General features: G+C 42.9%; 1 protein-coding gene across 2 annotated transcripts in view; it reads left to right on the plus strand.

Annotated features, from left to right (window-relative positions):
• The window catches only part of ASH1L (ASH1 like histone lysine methyltransferase), a 709,056-nt gene that overhangs the window by 489,178 nt on the left and 197,762 nt on the right, over positions 1-22,116 (plus strand). For both annotated transcript variants that reach the window (XM_078670708.1, XM_078670709.1), the window contains exons 12-13: positions 10,411-10,557; positions 20,386-20,494. In XM_078670708.1, the coding sequence (XP_078526834.1) occupies positions 10,411-10,557; positions 20,386-20,494 (256 nt within the window). The remainder of the gene's footprint in view (positions 1-10,410; positions 10,558-20,385; positions 20,495-22,116) is intronic.

The raw sequence follows: 22,116 nt of genomic DNA on the forward strand, positions 1-22,116 counted from the left end.
TTCAGCCAATGGCGGTTACGCTGTCTCATCCAGCTGGGTGGCGACCTATGAGTGGGCATCGCATCATGGCATAAACAAGTCAAGACCGTTTATACATTAGAAGCCTATATATGTGACTACTTAGCTTTGTGGACTTATTTATCATTTTAATTGACTATATAGACATACAATTTAAAGTTGTAGAACATGCAAAAACTCACCGCCGCAGCCCGGCTCGAACAGGAAGCCAGGCAACCTGTGTTGGGACGGGGGCGGGGCCGCAAAAAGACAGGAAGCAGACGGGAGCCTACCCCGCGCTCCTGTGCCCGTGAGCCGGAAGATTGCCGGAAGATTTGCGTGTCAGCTAGCGGGGCTCCTGTGCTCGTGGAGAGCCCCGCCTGCTACTAGGATGACCCGCTGCCTGCCGAAGGAGAGAGGGAAGGAGAGAGGGACACACTAAAAGAACTCGGTGAGTGGGGTGTGAGGGGGGGGAGGGGACATGTGCGCGCGCGCGCGTGTGTGTCTGTCTGTGTGCCTGTGTGTGCCTGTGCGTGCGCGTGTGTCTGTGTGTGTGTATGTATGCATGCATGCGTGCATGTGTAAAAAAATCCGATGACTGGTGGGGGGGGTTGCAAAGTGAAAGTAAGCAGCGCGTGTGTATGTGCGCATGCGTGAGTGCTGTGTATGCGTGTGCCTGTGATGTGCGCATGCGTGAATGTTGGTGCGCGTGCAAGCAGCTGAATCCAGCCGGGGAGAAGCGCGTGACAGATTTTTGTCCGTCATTCCCCCGTGTCAGCTCGCTATAAGTCTCCGACCCTGGACGCATCCTTTGGATGCGAATTCCAGGGCGAGACCTAAAAAGGACGGGTCGCTCAGACCCATTTTGGACCTCAGACCTCTGAACCAATACATACTATCAGAGCACTTCCATAAGATAACCTTACAAGCAAGTTCTCCCACTGCTTCAGCAGGGCTACTTCCTTGCCACATTAGACCTCAAAGACGCATACTTCCACATTCCTATATACCCAGCTCACAGGAAATATCTCCAGTTCACAATACAAGGGCAACACTTTCAATTCAAAGTTCTCTCCTTTGGAGTAACTACAGCTCCAAGGGTGTTCACCAAGTGCCTAGCTGTAGTGGCAGCACACCTCAGGCGGCAACACATCCACGTGTTTCCCTATCTCGACGATTGGCTCATAAAAACCAAGTCACACACCCAATGTGCAAATCATACGTCTCAAACCCTCCAGCTGCTGCACAGTCTGGGTTTCTCAATAAATTACCCAAAATCTCATCTGCAACCCTCCCACATACAACAATATCTGGGAGCTACAATACATACATCAGTAGCAAAGGCATATCCCAATCCAGTCAGGATAGCCAACATGTAGACACTAATCCAAAGGTTTCAGCCAAAACACTCCCTACCAGCTCGAGTGTTCATGCAACTCATAGGCATGATGGCCTCCTGCATATTCATTGTCCCCCATGCCAGACTTCAAATGCGTACAAGAATGCCTAGCAAGGCAGTGGAACCAGGCTCAAGGACAACTAAAAGACCTAGTGTTGGTAGACAGTCGCGCATACAACTCTGCAGTGGTGGAATCCACAAAACCTTTTCAAGGGGCGACTGTTCCAAGAGCCAGTTTGTGGTATTTTAGATCCAGACACACACATGAAGATGTAGCCGAGGCAGATGAAGTAGAGTTATGAAGTAGGTTTATTCAGCCATTAGCAGGATAGCAAGAAGTATAAATGTGAAACTAGTAGCCCCACCAGGAGCAGCCTCCTAGCTACTCAGCCCATTCTCAACTGCCAACTCTCAAACCAAGCACCCAAGCATTCCATACATGTCAATCACACCAACATTCTTACCTGGAACACTCACACTGGCTGAGCAGCTAGATGCAGAGAAATGCAAGAACATAAATATATAACTCAGAATACTACATTATCCTCTTCCTCACGAAAAGAAAAGAAAGAAGAAACAATCAGCGAAGAGAAAAACAATATACAATGAAATTACAAATGATAATAATATTAAAAGTCCGTAAACCCAGGGATGAGGAGGAAACCCACACCACGAGAGGGAAAACAGACAAACAAGGTAAAGAAGGAAGAAAGAGACAGTAAACACAAGCACTGACACTATCCTCCTTCTTTAATATTGAAAAAGATAAAAATTTACTCACACAGCAAGTGAGTAAGACCTAGAATGAAGGAAAGACCTCCATAAAGGTAGACTGTGGCAGACAAAAGCCACTCCTCAAATGAGGAACTGAGAAAACAAGGGCTAAACCCAGAACGAAGGTGTACAAAGGACAAGCCTAAGAACACACGCAGCACTGGAAGGTGCAGCACAATGTGGCAAAATTCCACTCCTCATGTGAGGAACAATGAAAATATGGGGCTACCCATAAACGAATGTGTTACAAAGGGTAGAGCTGAGAACACTCGCGGCACAAGATAGTGCAGCACATTGTGGCAAAATTCCACTCCTCATGTGAGGAACCATGAAAGTATGGGCTTACCCATACACGAATGTTTTATAGGGACATACCCAAAAATACAAACGGTACGAACAGGTGCAGCACAATGTGTCAAACCAACACATAGAACAAGTGAAGCACAATCAGCTTACACACAAGACATAGTGAGTCAAATAATGACTAAACGTAAATGAAATGTGATGCACAGGGCGTCTTACACACTGGACACGAGACATTGCACAAAAGAAAATTATGTACAACAAGGTGTCCAACATAGGCAGAGAGGGTTTAAAGTCCTAAGAAGAAACTTAGACCCTATAACCCAGACAAGAGGGTTAACAAATAATAAAAGGACTATGAGGGAAAATGGGACTGCAACCCAAACCCATCCCAAAACAGGGATACAATGATGCACAAAAGAGGGTGAGAGAACCCTAATTAAAACTCTTGCGCAGACATGAGTAAGAGAACTCATGTACCAAATTTAACCACGGAGATGAGGGTGAGAGAACCCTAAATGACGAGGGTGAGAGAACCCTTAATCAAAACTGTTGCGTAGATATGAGTAAGAGGACACATTCCAAACTTAAATACAGACTTAAGGGTTTTAGAACCCTAAACCAAAGTAGAGCTAACAAAAGTACTATAACTGTAATAGTGAGGGAACCCAAAACCATGTAGAACAAATAAAAGAGGGGAACCCATATTTCAAAAACACAGTTATGCAAACATGAGGGTGAGAGAACCCAACCTACGTAATGTGTCACTATCGTTAAAATTTTGACAAGTCAGATCAAGAACACACACATTTTTAAATAAACAACCTGTAAAATAAAAACATGCTTGATGAATAACCATAGTCATAGGTGTGCCTGTCACCGATATGGAAAGATAGGCGCTTGAAAATGTTTCGGTGACAATCCTGAAGAGAAAACTTCGCAAAGGTACATTCCCAAGTACTATGCAGCAAGTCAGAGTGCTGGGCAGCAAACATCATGCCAACCGAATTTGAGAACGTGTTGGAGCAATTAAACAACATAAGTAACTCACCACGAAGATTTTCGGCATTGTTCAATAACCGTGAAATAAAAGGCATAATACCAGACGTTGAAGTTGAAGGAAGTCTGGTGTCCCTTTTCCAAATAAAATTACTTTGCTCGAAGGATGTGCCCAAACGATGTGCCAAGCGAAGCGGAGAGGTTCCGATACTGGAGAGAAAACTTTATTGATTGGACAGTGACTGGCAGAGCACCACGGAGCATATGAGTCACACAAAATGCCTGATTATGTAAATCCTAAAATGACGGCATGCTCAGGAGACGTCTGCAGAATGGTTCACGGCACGCTCCTGCTGCCAGACGTACAATTGCAGTCACGCCAGCCTTGAAGAAAGAAGACGTCACAGAAGATTGATGCGAGGCTCCGCGCGGCAATGTGCTCAAGGTAAGTTGCATGAGCCATTTAAAATTTTTAAAACAAAACCAAACTGTCATATTGTGAAGCCTTGCAAAAATACACTAAAACGTCTTTTTTTTATATATATTTTTTTTACGAAGAACTTCACTCACTGTGTCGACTTCCTCCCACTCACTGTGTCGGTCTCCTCCCAGTTAGGCAAGGACGATTCTGGTTGAGAATAAAGTACAACCGTGATACTGTCACAGAGGTCGTTGACAAATTAAGCAGGCAGTCATAATGATATCTCATCCATGTACAGTATTAGTACGGATGAATACACGTACAAGAAGATGGTTACGCACATGAAGATGGTTACACATCCAACATCGAGTAAAAGAGAGTCATGTACCACGCACTTGTCCCAACACGGAGAGAGACACCAAATACCTCACTTTCACAGACAGGTTCCGTGCTGGCACAGCTTGTTTACAAAGGCATTAGAAGAGATGTTGTTTCCTCTGCGTCATATAGGGAGCTTCATAGATGATTTTCGACGCAGAGACTTTGTTTTATGATGACTTGACAGTACGACTGGACTAGGCTGTCGGGTGTAGTTGACACTGGTGGGGCTTCTTTTTGCGTTTGTATAGGTTTCTTCTTCTTGAGATGCTAGTTTCTTGTTCCATAAACGTTACTGGATAGTTCTAATTCCTGTTAGATGGCATGTTATGCGCAGGAAAGTCTCCGGATTGTCGCCATAAAATATGTGGTATTTTAGATCCATACACACACATGAAGATGTAGCCGAGGCAGATGAAGTAGAGTTATGAAGTAGGTTTATTCAGCCATTAGCAGGATAGCAAGAAGTATAACTGTGAAACTAGTAGCCCCACCAGGAGAAGCCTCCTAGCTACTCAGCCCATTCTCAACTGCCAACTCTCAAACCAAGCACCCAAGCATTCCATACATGTCAATCACACCAACATTCTTACCTGGAACACTCACACTGGCTGAGCAGCTAGATACAGAGAAATGCAAGAACATAAATATATAACTCCGAATACTACACAGTTCCACAAGTAGTATTGACAGCGGACGCATCACTGACAGGATGGGGAGCCCACCTACATCAATACACAGTCCAGGGACTCTGGACAGCCAAGCAAAAGACACTGCATATCAACCACTTAGAGTTGCTAGCAGATTTTCTGGCACTGAAAGCGTTCCAAAACCACATATACAACAAGGCGGTGTTGATCCGGACGGACAACATGACAGCCATGTATTACATCCAAAAACAGGGAGGGACTCACTCTCTACAGCTTTCTCACTTAGCGCAGAGTATATGGAAGTGGGCAATTCCAAAGAACATCTTTCTCCTAGCACAACACCTGCCAGGGAAAGACAATCAAATAGCGGATCTGTTAAGCAGACACAGCCAACAGATACACGAATGGGAGATTCATCCTCAAGCTCTCCAACCATTCTTCCAAGAATGGGGCATCCAGAAATAGATCTGTTTGCCACAAACGAAAACTCCAAATGCCAGTACTTTGCCGCCAGGTTCCCACATCCGTTGTCACAGGGCAATGCGATATGGATGGACTGGTCAGGCAGATTTGCGTACGCTTTTCCACCAGCCCCACTGATTCCGCTAGTGGCATGCAAACTACGTCTGCAGTCTCTGACACTGATCCTGGTTGCTCCAACATGGGCCAGACAACCATGGTACACAACATTCCTAGAACTCTCCGTGGTTCCACACCAAAGACTGCGTCTATCGCCACATCTCCTAACTCAGAACCATGGAGAAATCAGGCACCCAGATCCCAATCAACTGAACCTAGCGATCTGGCTCCTGAAGTCTTAGAATTTGGATATCTCAATTTGCCTCCTGATTGTATGAACATTATTAAAGAGGCCAGACGCCCAACCACTAGAGCATGCTATGCAGCCAAATGGAAAAGATTTGTAATTTATTGCAACAATAACCAAATCAATCCATTAGACGCTTCAATACAAAACATTATCTGTTACCTTTTGCATCTTCAAAGATGCAATCTAGCATACTCTTCAATAAGACTTCATCTTACAGCTATAGCAGCTTACCTCCAAAACAGACAACACCTGTCTCTGTTCAGAGTTCCAACAATCAAGGCTTTCATGGAAGGGCTTAAAAGGATAATCCCTCCCAAACATCCACCTTTACCGGTCTGGAACTTAAATATAGTACTTACCAGACTTATAGGACCTCCTTTTGAACCACTCCACTCATGTGAACTGCAATTTCTGACATGGAAGGTGGCTTTTTTAATTGCAATCTCTTCACTCAGACGAGTAAGTGAGTTACAGGCTTTAACTATTCAGGAACCTTACATGCAAATACATGCAAATAAGGTGGTACTACGTACTAACCCACAATTCATGCCAAAGGTCATTTCCACTTTCCATTTCAATCAGTCCATTGAACTTCCAGTTTTCTTCCAAAACCCGCAGTCACTAGATAAAAGAGCCTTACATACACTAGATGTAAGAAGAGCTCTGTTATATTATATTGACAGAACTAAACCATTCAGAAAGACAAAGCAACTGTTTGTTGCTTTCTCACCACAACATAAAGGTAACCCCATCTCTAAATCAGGAATAGCTAGATGGATAGTTAAATGCATCCAAATATGCTACCACAAAGCTAAACGCACTCTAACAGTACCCCCAAGAGCACACTCCACGCGCAAAATGGGGGCATCCATGGCTTTCCTAGGAAACATTCCACTAGAAGACATCTGTAAGGCAGCCACATGGTCTACCATACACACTTTCACTAAACACTATTGTGTAGCTGTGCAATCAAAGCAGCAAGCTGCTGTAGGCCAAGCTGTCCTCAAAACTCTTTTTCAGACTGCTGCAGCTGGGGCAGGCGTCCACCGCTAGAGGAGGTACTGCTATACAGTCTATGCAAAGATATGAATTCAGCAGCCCACATGCCTCGAACGGAAAATGCTACTTACCAGTATGCATCTGTTCTTGGCATGTAGGGCTGCTGACATTCATATCGCCCACCCTCCTCCCCAGGGCCTGTCGCAACTGCAGGGTTTTCTTTACATGGCCATCTTTACTCTACTATACTCCATCTTTGCCACAATGGCGAAAAACAATCTAAGGATGGAGTGGATGCCCATGCGCACTGTAGTCCAAGGGAGGAGCCACCTATCTCGTGATACTTCGAAGACTCTTCCAAGACAACAAAGTGCAATCATCCGGACCCAACACTAGGCGGCGATCTATGCAAAGATATGAATGTCAGCAGCCCTACATGCCAAGAACAGATGCATACTGGTAAGTAGCATTTTCCTTCTACCTAAAGTGGTTTCTGTCTTCCACATCAACCAATCTGATGAGTTGCCTGTGTTTTTTCCTCGGCCAGATTTGGTGGCAGAACGTGCTCTACATACCTTGGATGTTAAAAGAGCATTACTATATTGCATAGAGGGCAAAACCTTTTTGTAAAACTAACCAGCTCTTTGTCGCTTTTGCTCCACCACACAAAGGCAATCCCATTTCTAAGTCAGGTATTGCACTATAGATAGTTAAATGCATTCAAACTTGCAATGCAAAAGTAAAGAGAATTTTACCAATTCCCCCTAGGGCACATTCCACCCACAAACTAGGGGCTTCTAAGGCTTTCTTAGGAAACACTCCCATAGCTGACATCTGTAAAGCTGCAATATGGTCTACACCACACACATTTACAAAACACTACTGTGTAGATGTATTACCTAGACAACGAGCTAATGTAGGCCAGGCAGTTCTACGTACACTATTTCAAACCACTGCAACAGAGACAGGTTAGCCACCGCATTGGGAAATTACTGCTGTATAGTCTACGCAAAGCATGTGATCTACAGCTTACATGTCTCGAACCGAAAATGCTACTTACCCAGTATGCATCGGTTCTTGTCATGTAGAGCCATAGATTCACATGGTCACCTTCCCGGGTATCTGTACCTGTTCTAGTAATATCTTACTTCGATACATACACATGGACATCTCTATTCTACTCTTACTAACTCCATTCTCACCCTCTGCGGGAAAACAATCTAACAATGGAGTCTATACCCATGCTCACTATCACCGAAAGGAGGAGTCACCTACCTCGTGCCTGGAAAAGACTTCTTCGAACAAAAACAAAGTGCAAAGATCCGGACCCAACACTAGATGGCAAACTTATGCAAAGCATGTGAATCTACATCTCTACATGCCCAGAACAGATGCATACAGGGTAAGTAGCATTTTCCTTTCTTTTCTTCTGATCTTACAGCCAGATTCATGAAAGAAAATCCGGCTCGCAAAGGGCCAGATTCTGAGAATCTCGCCCTTTGCGAGCGCAATTTTTGCATTTGGGATTCATCATCCCAAATGCAAAAATCGCAAAATGCGAAATCGCTATATTGCGAGGAATTGCATTTAAGGAATCTCTATTTGAGATTCCTTAAATGCAATTCATGAACCTTTTCAGATTTGCGAATTCGCAATTTTTGGCCGCTATTTACCGCGAAGTCTGACTTCGTGGTAAATAGCGAAAACTTAGAAAAATGCACTATAGTGCATTTTTCTAAGTTGTATGTTACACACACACATGTCCTTTGGACATGTGTGTGCGCAACATCAGTCTACATTTTCATTTCAGGGGTGCTACAGGGTGCCCATGGCACCCTTGAAATCGCATCCTTATTTGCGATTAGCAAATTGCTAATCGCAAATAAGGAATGACTCCCCATTCATTCCTATGGGCCTGTAGGCCCATAGGAATGAATGGGGAGTTATTCCTTATTTGCGATTAGCAATTTGCTAATCGCAAATAAGGAAGCTGTAGGAATCGCTATTTTTTTTGCGATTTCTACATGAATCCCGTTTTGCGAGTCTTTAATAGCGATTCCTTAATAATCGCTATTAAGGACTCGCAAAACGGGACATTGATGAATCTGGCCGTTAGACCTTAATACCAGAACGGGAAAGGTCAAAAGGGAACATTTAGAATGCTTTTGCTCCACAAAAGTAGCTCACACCTGCACAGAAGGTATACTTTTTTATTAGTAGATTGATTTTATATATACACCTGTACATACTAAATATCAGAAAACACAGGACGTTTCTGTTCAACCAGCATTATCAGTTTGGGCTCTTCCTTTTGGTTTAAAGTGTGTCCCCTCCACCTTCTGCAGTTGTGTGGCAGCTGTGTCGGATTTATCAAGGCTCTAGCGAATCTTCATATTCCAGCCATCGACAACTTTTGTTGGTCAAGGCACCCTTGTGTCTGAAAACACTGCAAGACTTATAGACAGTAGCACCTTCTATACAGACTGGTGCCATAGATGAACCTCAAAACGTAATACACAGTTGTTATCACTGCGGTCTCTCAGTTTGCATGACAGTCAAACATGACAAATGTGCACTTTTGTCATTATATGTTTACAAAGTACCTTAGATGAAAAGCTCTTTACGATCTATCTGACAGCATGCGGGATGGGAGATTTTTGTAAAGTTTGGCCAGTCTAACCATCAGCAGATACCCCGATGCTTCAGGTTGTGCCAAGGTGCCTGGGCAGCACTATGCACCAGGCAATCCACACATATGAATTATCCAACCACTCTGCTATACTCCCACTGTTGGGTCTGGCAATAGGAATGCAACTGATTAGTACAACATTAGTCCATGTTAAGTGCTTCCTGCATACACTCCCGGGTGTGCCTATTTATGAAACAGAGCCAAGATCAGACAATCATCATTCAGGACTTTGGCTGTGAGAAGCAGTCTCTAGTCATAAAACTAGGTTGAGTGTGACCACCAGGTTCGGAGGAGGTCAGCTAGAATATAGGGTGTGTTCTTTCCTTCTGGCTGTTACTGTGACAGTAAGCAGCTCTTGTATAGTACCAAGGCAAGTCTTACATAAATATTACAAATGTAACTGCACTTTGAAGACCACTGAGGAATCTACTTGGTTTGTGTGATCCAACAACAGGTGCCTTCACCTTACCCTATTGAGATAAAGAATCTCATTATCTTTTTTTGTGTTTTTGAATGCAAATTAAATAGGGTGACACCTCCTATTTAAAGCAACACAATGATATGAAGTGCTACGTTACAATATAAGCTATACAATCATTATCCTTACCCTTTCTTACAAATATTAATTCCTCCCCTCGTTGTATTTGCACTTTTCCTTTATCTTCCTGCCATCATCTTAATTATATGCTTCTGATATTTTTACAAATACATTGAAGTTCGGCTGGATATCCCAGCCATACACCTTTTGTTGACTTTTAACTGTATTATGAGGCTTTGCTAATGTTGTCCCTATATATTATATATATCTGTTTTAATGAGTGGCATGACTGCATCCTAATAAGTCAAAGTGGCATTTGTCACATTAGGAACAAGGGACATATTTGCAGAAAAGCTTTGTGATTAACAGGTTTGTTCAGGATAGTTTTTTCACTGATGAACGTCAGTAACATTTATCGTTCCTTGTCTCTACAGGAACAGAATGATTGAGCAATACCACAATCACAGTGACCACTACTGCTTGAACCTGGACAGTGGCATGGTGATCGACAGCTACCGCATGGGCAATGAGGCACGCTTCATAAACCACAGCTGTAATCCCAACTGCGAGATGCAGAAATGGTGAGAAACGACGAGACTCAGATGCACCTTTCCATCCCAGGAGCTCTCTGTTTGGGCCAGACCGTTGTAGCTCTGTCGTCTTCACTGGAGAAGGAGACAGGCTCTTTATAGTGTTGAGCTCATCTAGCTAATTCTTCTCTTTAAAGAAAGGTTTATTTAGTTGCAAGTAAGATCAGACAGTCATTCTGGGAAATCCATAGACCTGCTTTTGTTTTTCTTGAATTCTCTCAAATTTGCTGCTCTCCCAGTAACTTCAGCACACATTCCACTCAGTCGCTGCTGCTTCTCAGTTATGCTGCAAGAATTCTGTTGAGCTTTTTATGTCCTGTCTGGAGCTCATTAGAAACCGGAGAAATCATATCCATATCACTGTTTAAGTCTGGGTTAGATATTGACTCTGCATTTGAAGAAATTAACTCAGATGGAACTGCCCTTTTCCCCTTGTAGGAATCTTCATCAAAACTTTAAACATTTGAATATCCCTTCCCACCCACAGGATCCTGGACCACCTTATTCAATATAGGCAAATGAAACAATTATTTGTTAACTATGAGTTTGTTTGTTTGAGTATGGCACTTACAAAAATCTATAGCTAAGTAGATAGTTTTGTGTATTCTCATATGTTAAGAAATGCAAAGAACCCACTATTAAGTAATCATAAATTATATATTCCACTAGAGGAAATGTACCCATCCAAAATAATGTGTGAGTCTGCTACCTGGGGCTCAGTTCATACTTTTGCTAAGCACTTTATATTGATTCTGATTCACAAGCTTTTGACATAATTGGTTAGGACTCTATCTGGAATGTATTTGCCTTATATAGTAATCACTTCTTCCTTCCATGCTTTTGGATCCATCCTCTTGAGCATTGCATTTATTTAGCTTACAACTCTTTTTATGGATATCAGAGTTGTGCATCACCCAATGTGAAATATTTTGTGCTAACCTTGACAGTTGTGGAGAAGGCGTACCACCTTCTTTCTATAAGTAGCACATAAGAGTTATGTTGTCTGTTCGAGTATGTACCAGTTTATTTGGCAGAAGAATATGAGAGAGCACACCACACTTGAAGGAGCCCCACTGGATCCCCATTGGCAAACAAGGCACAATTCAAACCTCTCACCTACACTTTCAAGCCACTATATAACACTGGCCCAGCATACCTCAACAATCACATGTGCTTTCACAAACCTTACAGACACCTCCGCTTGTCCGGGCTCCTACTTGCACAAATTCCACACATACAGAAAACCAGATCTGGTGATTCCGCGTTCTCCTCCATTGCTCTTAAAGCATGGAACGACCTGCCACTGCACATACGAGCCTCCTCCTCATTTATTGAATTGCGCAAGAAGCTGAAGACCTTGCTTTTTGAGTAGTCTCACTAGGCCTTAGGTGTGCCTAGACTAACACCTGCTCAGCTGCAGGATGCCTTCCTAGGTAATAAAGCTATTGAGGGTGGGAGGGAGAGTTTGAGGAAGAGTGGGTCGGATGGGCTGTGGCAGCAAGCTGACAATGGAGTGTTGGAAGGGGGAGCTATGGCGCACAAGGACAACAGAGGGCGGGATGGAGGAGCTGGGACAGCAAACTAACCACAAAGGGTGAATGTAAGGCTATGGGGAGCACACTGACAAAGGAGGATAGGTGACCAGTCGATCACTTGAGTGTTCTTTTTTTTTTTTTTTTTTTTTGCCTCGCCGCATCCTTAAAGTGAAACAGGGGCTCAATCGTCTTCTCCTACATGGGGTGCTGAGTTTTTACATTGATTAAACAAAGGTTCATCCTGTAGCTAAGCAGCTCTTGGTGGGATTTTCTGAGGCAAAGAATGTCAAGGTGGTGTAGAAGTGGCCCCTTTCAAGGTAGATAGTCATCTGCTCCAAAATTTGCTACACGTTGGCTGAGGAGCAGCTGTCTGAAGGCATGTGGGCTCATTGCGCCAAGGCGCTACAACGGCTTTGGCAATACAGGGCCTGTTCTAATGATTTGCTACATTACCACATGACCATCGGTGAACATGTTCATAAAACACTCCCGCCTTGCTTGATAGTCAGAACTGGTGGGAAGGTGAGTTCCACTGCTTTGTTCAGCAGGACACTGTGGTCTGAGTACTATTGGTGCAACTAAAACAAGAGTAATAACTGAAAGTACCCACAGAGAGTAATACCTAGAAACCACGGACTGGCTCAGGACCATAGGGGATTACTTCAGAGCACCTCTTGGTGAGATGTCTGCTTTGCGCAGGTGAAGACATGTTTAAAGTGGCACTGCATTTAGATTTTGCATAATTCTAAATTACAGAGGCTAAGGATCAGGAATTTCTCATTACAACTGTGCATGCCTACATGTTCTGCCATTATTCTTCTGTTATATGCATTTCTTAGTGCTGCTAAGAGACTGTTTGTCTTTTATATTACCGTGGCTAATGCTGATTCTCCAGCATTGGATCGTTCATAGATTCACATGCTTGAATCACACCCTGTTGACAAACTGGTAACGATTGGTTGGAATGTTAAGATAGCTGTGTTTCCGTACACTGAATGACATTGACATTTCTCCTAGACTTCAGTAATCTATTTACCTCGTTATTTATTAAAGAAATTGCAGCCAGTCACAGGACAGAACCCTCACCGGGCTCCTCTGCCCTGTCACATCCAACTGCCAGATTTTTCACCACACATCACAGTGGGGAACCCTCAGGAGACGCTATTAGAAAAAATTTCTTCAATCTTTTCCTTGTTAAAAGCAGACTTAGAACAACATGATGCCACATCTCAAGTGTCTTAACTACCTACTTCCCAGCCACAAACCAAAAAAATGTGAGATATGTTTCACTTTCTCTTCAGACTCTAAAGGAACCTGAAAGAAAATTGGCTGTAGGCATTCTTAAGAATAAAGGTAAAAAAGCCACTCCTGGTGAAGGTAAGGACTGGCTCATAAAGAGAAGTCTGTCAGCAAGGCTTCCAGGCTGGCTCCAAGACCCTCTGATGCTGCTTCTTAGGGTCAAACATAATCTCTGCTGCTATCCAATACCTCTTCTAAAGATTTGGAAGCACCAAAAAAACACACAGAAAAGTCAAAGAGGAAAGCGGAATCAGGTAAGGACAATTACATTAAAAAAATTCAAAGTGGCCCTTCAAGAAACGGCACCCAGTAAGACATCCCTGGCGAAACAATAAAGAAACTTCAGGCAAGTTGCCTGGTAAGAATTTAGCCTCGTTGCTGACACCAGTTCTTAAAGTGTTGACTAAAGAGATGTTGACGAAAACATTGTAGGTGATGGTGCAGGAATCCTCCAAGACACATTTGTTGACAAGGCCATCAACAGTATCACCGACCAGCGTGATGGCGCAAACATCGTTGACAACGACTTCAGCGTCAACATTGACATACTTAATCATTGACTGTCTATGATGCTGAAAAATATGTCGTCAACAATAGTAAATATAACGCAGTAAAAGACACAATTTACATAGCCATTACCATCACATGCTTTTATGTCTTCAGGGCGTCTCGTCTATAACCATCCAGGAAGTATCTACAAGATGCTTCCTTAGGCCCGGAGGTTGATGGTGATGACAATAATAAGGAAGAAATTGAGGAAAGTGACCATAGTAATGATTAAGAGACTAACAGACCATCTGACCTTAAAATTGGATATGTAAACTCAGACAGCGATCAAGAACCCTGAACACTGCATCGCAAGATACTTGAAATATGTTCGCCCAGTTTGCTGGGTTTTGGTCAGTGCACCAGTAGCTGGCAACCTCAACCTCAGGTGGTACACATTCCATTATCTATGCTTAATGAGTTACAAGAGGAGATTGAAGACATCTATCACAGGCACCCAACACCATCAAGTCCAGGATCTGAACAGTAGTCCACTCCACAACTACTAGCCTTACTTTCAGTACTTTCCAATCCAATGGAATCGAGACAATAACCCATTCCGAAACCTAAGACACCAGAAAAGAGTATACCAGCAGAAGATTTACATTTGCTGGTAAGAATATTGAAGCTGATCTATCAACATCAGATCAGGAATGCCCAGGATCATCGAGTGTCTTTCATGCCTCACAGGATACGTACAACACAGCTTTGCAACATTTTCATCCGAGGAATGATGATGACAATGATGGATCTCATCAAGAGAATCCAACATCTTTGATATTCCCAGACTGGAATGATTTTGAAATTCCAGAGGATGCAAGTCTTGATCTAAAACCTAGAGACTTCCCACCCAATGATATTGGGTTATTTCATACTTTTATTGAAAAGACGTCCCAACGCTTTACCATACCAATTTTGCTGGTTGAAAAATCATGTTTCTCATTCGACTTTAAAGAAAAGGCACAGAAAAGATTCAGAACAACATCAATACCTATAGTAGACCATTTACGGGAAGAAGGTCTAGTAATAACGCCAAATCCAGGGACGGCTACTGTTATTCCATCAGGGATAGAGGAAAAATACAAAGCTACCAATACAACTTCACCTTGTATACGTATTCAGGTTAATTCAAATTCACTACTCTCTGTGGCAGTCCAACGAAGGTCATGGCATCCTTCCACTTCTTGCTTTGCACCCACTAACAAGGAAGGATGTAAATGGAACTCTGTGGGTAAAAGATTAAACATACTAACTGCTGAAACAGTTAACATTTCTAATGCCACTGCGGCTCATTTCGATCAACTATGGAGTGATATCTCTATTAATATACAAGCTGCCGGAAGAAGCCAAAGCAGTAACTAAAGAGGGGGAACAAGCTTCGGTCTCTCTAATTGACACAGATATGGATGTATCCACATGTGCTCTTTTTTAAATAAGCAATGTTACCATTATGTGACTATGGTTGGTTGAAGAGTAAGTCCTTTCAGCCTGAAGTACAGTGGACATTCCTTTTTGCAGTGCCAACGTCTTTGGGTAAAAAAATGGATGAAACTCTTCAATCAATAAAGACTGATACCAAAACTGGTAGGTCTTTGGGTGTCTTGCAAATCATACAAACCAAAGAATCATAGGAGACAAAGAAGCAGATCCTATAGTCAAGGATCTTTTTTCACTCATATAGACAATATGGATCAGATTGGCAGCAACAAAAACAGCAAAACAGTGTTGCAAATAGCAGAGGACAAAGAAGAAGTCCCCTAAATAGGTCTCTTAAGGCACAAAAGCATGACATCTTAGTGGAAGTACGCTGACTGACTGACTGAAGGTATTTATAAAGCACTCTTATGCCTAGGCGTCTTGGCGCTGGGTGTAAATGATCGGGATGTCTGCACTAACATTAACCTTATAGGAAAAGGCAGTTGCCAGAGGAGGGCAGTATAACACTATTCAAGTAAAACTGACAGCATATAACATCAGTCAGATTGATTCTAGACATGGTTCATCATGGTCCTACCGTGTAGTTTGTAGAGAAGCTACAAGTTATTCCATTTCAGAAACACCCCACAAAATCCTCCCTCAGTTACTGGTGGAGATTGAGAAATGCTTAGAAAAGGAGGCAATAGAAGAGGTGCTACCTGGAGAAAGATCTCTGGGATTTTACTCAAGTTTTTTCTCATCTTGAAAAGATCAGGAGATTGGTGACCCAATACTGGATTAATGATGGAATCCCAACAAATACATAAAATCGCAACGTTTTCGCATGGCCACCCTGCAAGAGCTTTTGCCTTTCTTAAAGAAAGGGGACTCCCTAGGATCGATAGATCTGGAAGATACTTATTTCAACCTATTTATACATGTTAAACACAGGAGATTTCTTTTCTTTATGAAGCATGTCGCCATTTTCTGTTCAAAGCTTTGCCTTTTGGTCTGAAATTGGCACCCAGAGTGTTTACGAAAAGCATAGCTCCAGTCATAGCCTTCATAAGAGAAAGCAGGGGTGAGGGTATACTTGTACCTAGTCAAGGGGCTCATATGGGCAAATACTTTTTCTCAGGCGATGGAGGCTGTCAATCTCAAGGGATTAACTCTTTCCAGTTTGGGTCTAGCTACCAACCATAAAAAGTCTCCGTTTACACCAAGCAGGAATATAATTTTTCTTGGAGCAAAGAATTCCACCCATCTGGGTATGGCGTATCCCTCTCAGGAAAGAGGCGAACAGTTGATATGACAATCTATCTATCTCTTGGCAAACAAGGAGCCTCACAACAGTGAGGACACTTAAAGCTATTTTTGGAACTATGTCTTCCTGCATTCTTCTAATCCCTTATTGTCATTTGCAGATGATGATTATTAAAAAACAATTGAACTCTCAGTGGCAACAAATACTAGGAGATTGGAACGATGTTCTCCGGGATGACTTCCCTGATAAAAACGTCACTTATATGGTGGTTGATAATCATCAACATTTTCAAGGGCAAACCATTAAATCCAACTAAGCCACATTTATTCTTGACAACAGACACATTTCTCACGACAAGGGGCGTGCATCTCCAGGACATTGAAATAAATTATGTATAGACAAAAGAGTGAATTCTGCACATGAACGTCCTGCAACCAAGAGCAGTACGATTAGCCTTGACAGCCTTGCTATTACTGGTCCAGAATGCTCATGTCAGGGTTCAGACAGACCGGTCTACAACAATGTTTTCTATCTTGAAGCAGGGAGGAACCACATCCCTCAAACTGTCCAAAGAAGCTCAGAACCTTTGGAAATGGGCCATTCATTACAATATAGACATGTCAGCAGAGCATGTCCCGGGAGTGCACAACATTGTTGCAGATCACTTGAGGAGGCACTTCTTGGATGTACAAAAGTGGCAGTTAGATGACAGCCAACTTATAATTCTGTGATAGGGTTTTCCACCTTGCGACATGTTTGCCTCAGAGAAGTGTGTCAGGAGTATAATGCTATAGAATTGTGAAGCACTCTGATACCCAATGGGATCATGTGCGTGCTATATAAAACACTGAATGAATCAATAAATAAATAAATAACAGTAAGTGTGCCAACTTTGTCAGCAGGTTGCAATGCCCGGGATCCAGCGGAAATGCCTTTTGAATGGATTGGACGGGAAAGTTCATCTATGCCTTCCATCCAATACCGCTCACACGAGAGTTATTTGCAAGTTGCAAATGAAACAGTGCAAGACCATTTTGATAGCCCCAACCTAGCTTCAGCAACATTGGTTCCGAAAATTGTGGAACATGTTGGTACATACAACGACCCAGTTCAAATCGGACCCACACCTGGTATCAAGACAAGATGGAAAAAGCCTACATCAAAATCCAAGTTCCCTCAAATTGACAACATGGCTCATCAGAGCTTAGAATTGTGTCACTTGCCTGTCCCAAAGAGTTGCAAAGAAGTCTTGAAAGCAGCAAGACCACCTTCTACAGTCAAAGCTTATAACGCCAAGTGGAACGTTTTTTTTATGTGGGCTATGAAACAAAAGGTAGACCCACTTCGAATGTTACCTTACAAATGTTTGCCATGTCTATTAAGTCTAGCAAGCAAGGTTTTTAGATTGTCTTTAACAAAGAACATCTAGTTGCAATTTCTAAAATTTTGAGGAAATCTAATCAATCATCTTTATTCTCACTACGTATTGCTAAGTAGTTTATGAAAGGATTCTTTAGTCTCTATGCCCCATCTCCAAGATTGCCTGCAGAATGGCAGTTGAATACAGTTTTGACAGCTTTGCTAAAGCTACTGTCTGTACCAAGCCACAAAGCAAGTATCCGCCATATAGCTTGAACGTTAGGTTTCCTGCTAGCTATCTGTGCTTTAGGAAAGTGAGCTAAAAGCTCAAGCTTGTAAACAACCATGTTTACATTTTGCAAACCAAAAGTTGATATTAATAACCAGTCCGAAGTTCATCCTGAAGGTACCATCAACTTTTCATTTGACACAACAAATAGTGCTTCCTACCTTCTTTCTGGAGAAAAAGACTAAAGTGGAAAGATCATCACTCTCCTTGGATATCATAAGATGTTAAATGTTATATTTATATGCCATAAAGCTGTTTAAAAAACTGAACAGCTATTTGTAGCCTTCGAAACAATAAATAAAGGTGGTCCAGTTACAAAACAGACTCTTACAAGATGGATAGTTGCATGCATCTTGCAATCCTGTGAGCTCATGAATAAGTCTATGGCAAGATCAGTAAGAGCTCATTCTGCAAGAGCAATGGCAGTCACTACAGTTCTTTTTTCAGGACTTTGGCTGAAAGACATTTGCCAGCCCATCACTTGGAGAACTACACATGCTTTCGCCAAGCATTACTAAATAGACGTGAATGTTAACAAGGATACAACAGTTGGTAGGGCTGTGCTCAAGAACCTTTTTAAAGAAAGTAAGTATCATGCCCACCATCCACTGATTTCACATTGTGTACTGCTATGATATTTTCATCTTAATTCAAGCATATGAATCTATGAAATCCTAGGCTGGAAAAGGAAAAAAGTTAGTTAACCTGTAACTCTTGTTCTCCAGCATTGGCATCTTTCATTGATTCACATGCAACACACCTTACTACCCTTGTCATGAGGCTTCCATTTATCCTAATTTTATGTTCTTGTACCAGCTAGAAGCATTTGGTAGTTGAAAGAATCTGGCAATGGAGCAGCTGAGTATGCTGGCATCTGTTTGGCTTGTATGTACAACAGGAGCATGTACCCGTCAACCTTGTTGGGATTGGGGTAGATAATATGGTATAGACAATGCTATCCCAACTGGTGTTATTCAAAGACAATTAGAGATGATATGTTTACAACATTATCAGAAGGAAACGAGGAGACTCTTTCTGTGGTTCTTACATGTGCTCAAGGCATCATTTTATAGGAATATACTGAAAGGGGAAGAAAACAAAGTAATTGGCAGTCGTGTCAGCACTGCACTTTAAGCAATTAAAACAATGGATGACAACTCAAATTGTACTTGGTGCTAGGTGTACGTGAGTGAGAAATACAGTAGCGGCGCAAGTGACAATGTGAACAGCGAGGACGGCGCAAGGTGACTGGTGTAGAAATATATACAGTGATTAAACAACAAAGAATGATTCCAGGTGACTTGGCGAGTACATTTCTATTTGAATGTTCGTGAATCACTCGTAATGAAGCACCTATGATCGCGCTGAACGGTCGACGGCGTTTCGATCCACTTGAATCGGGATCTTCTTCAGGACTGGGTTGGATGGCAGTGCGAAGGGTGCCCCTAGAGTGGCGAAGTCCAGGATGGCTATGCCAGGCGAGTAGGTGTTGGCTCCACTGAACCAGAGTGTAAGGAGTAATAGGGGCTGAACCGGCAAAAGTCCGAGAGAACGAATGAATCAGCTGCTAGGTCTGTTGTGTCGATCCGGGCATGATCGGACAGAAGGAATGAATCTCAATGAAGACGAGCAGCGCGGCGATCAGATCGTTGTGGAGTTGCCCGTTTGGCTGCAGCTTGTTAAATACAGAAAGAGGTAAATAGGTTAGTACAGTCTATGAGAAATTTCACTGTTTTTGAGTGTAGGGCCTAGACTGCTATATTAACATTCTAAGGGAGGGTTACCAGTCTGGTGACAGGGAATGATTCAACCATGTAAATCTATGAACGATGCTAATGCTGGAGAACCAAAGTTACAGGTAAGTAACTATTTGCTTACCCTGCAAAAAACATAGTTAATTTTTGTAGTAGGGACCTGTTGGGCACTGCTGGTAGTGTCTTTATATCCCAGTAACGTCCAGCCTTCGATCCTTCGAGTATTGGTTAGTACATTGGGCAATAGAACCATCTGTTATTTACAGCACTAAGAAATGGCAGAAGTTTGATATGAAGGTAGTACTATTATTATAAACCGTTGTATAAAAAGTTATAATGTTTCTGTTTTCTTCCGAGGTCTGTGAATGGTGTGTATCGAATTGGTCTCTATGCATTGAAGGACATGCCTGCAGGCACTGAGCTAACGTACGACTACAACTTCCACTCTTTCAATCTGGAACAACAGGTAACTGGGACAAAGTTGGGTTCCATTCAGAAATCGACTCTTGACATGACCTTCAGTTCATTTTATTGAGGAGAGTCTCATCCTACACTGGCCGCTAATCTTAATGTCCCCCCAGTGAAGCACATTGAGGGCAGCTTCCTCCCCAGCAGGACTCGGCAAGCACTCGTTGATACTGGAAGTCTCATGGTCAAACCACATAGAGTTCTTCATTGTTGTGCATGTGTGAGATAAAGATTGCAACTATTTTTATTGCATTTTCCAAATCAAAATAGTTTGTGTACTTTGAAAAACACTTTCCATAACCCAAAATAAGGAGTATTACTATAGCCTATAGCCCGCCGTAGCGGGCTATACCGGCTATTAAAGGCCCGCTCCAGTGTTAAAGGCCCGAGCCGAAGGCGAGGGACTTTAACAAGGGAGCGGGACTTTAATAGCCGGTATAGCCCAGCTACGAAGGGCTATAAGGCTATTAGAACATTCTGCCACTAGAGGGCAGAATGTTCCAACAAATAAAACTAAGGCCTCTCGGAGTTCGAGGGGTTTAAATTCCTTCTGACTCCGAGAGGCCTTTGAAAACAACATTGGAATGTTGCTTTGCAGGCCTTTACCGGCCTGTAAAAGCATGGAGCACTTCATTGTCTTCAATGGAGCTCCCAACATTCCAATGTTCTAATAAGCATTATTTGTCTAAAGAAGCCCTGCCTAACAGTCTGAGCAGCCACTTTGTTTTTACTGATTTGTAGGGTACTCCCTTCGACTGCCAGTTTGCTACAGAATTCATCATGTCTGTTCCATTTGTTAGAAAATAAAACTAATGTACCAAAAAACTAAAGTAAATTTAGACCCCCATTAGCCGATAAGACTTAAATGGGAAGTTTCTAATATGTTTGCGGGGGCACTTGATGACATGCCATTAGAAGATTGGTTCTCCAACATTAGATCTTTTATATATTCACATGCTTGGATCATTCTCCATCGTCATGCTGGGAATTCCTGGTATACTAAAATACCAGTATATAGCGTAAAATATATAATGTAAAAGGGCCATAGGCATGAAACAATATGTTTAGGAGCACTTCCACCTCATTTGAAAGTACTTCAGCCTTGTGAGTTGGAAGCTTAAGCGCTCCTACTCCCCCTAGAGGCCACCATAGCTCAGATTTCTACCGCATGTTGTGTGTAAAGGAGTCGGTGCTCTAATCTTTCAGTTCAGTGAACCTTCAATTGTTAACATTTTGGTCTACCTTGGAATTGAACCAACCGGAGGTTGGAGCTTCCCTGGCACCGCCATGTGGGTTGCTGAGCGATCTCTGCCTCATTCTGGGCCGCGGCTGCCGGACGGCTTCGTGTCACTCCCCAGGCCCGCCTCGTTACCTCACGCAGGTGGCTACCTCGGTGGGGGTCGGGTTGGCGCCAATCCGGCGCCGCCCGGGCCCGTTTCGACTCCAGTTCCTCTTTGGTGCGGGGTGACTTAGAGGAACCGTGTCCGGCGACGCCGGATGGTGCCGACGCCTAGCCTCAGGCAGCGGACTCTATGGCTCCGCACAGGGGTCGTACTGCGGATTCGTCTTCGGCCGCTCCTTCTCCTGAGGCAGGCTGTATATTGGTGTCATCCTCCCCGG

Source organism: Lissotriton helveticus, chromosome 12 (assembly GCF_964261635.1).
Source record: "Lissotriton helveticus chromosome 12, aLisHel1.1, whole genome shotgun sequence".
In the NCBI taxonomy this organism is placed as follows: Eukaryota; Metazoa; Chordata; class Amphibia; order Caudata; family Salamandridae; genus Lissotriton; species Lissotriton helveticus.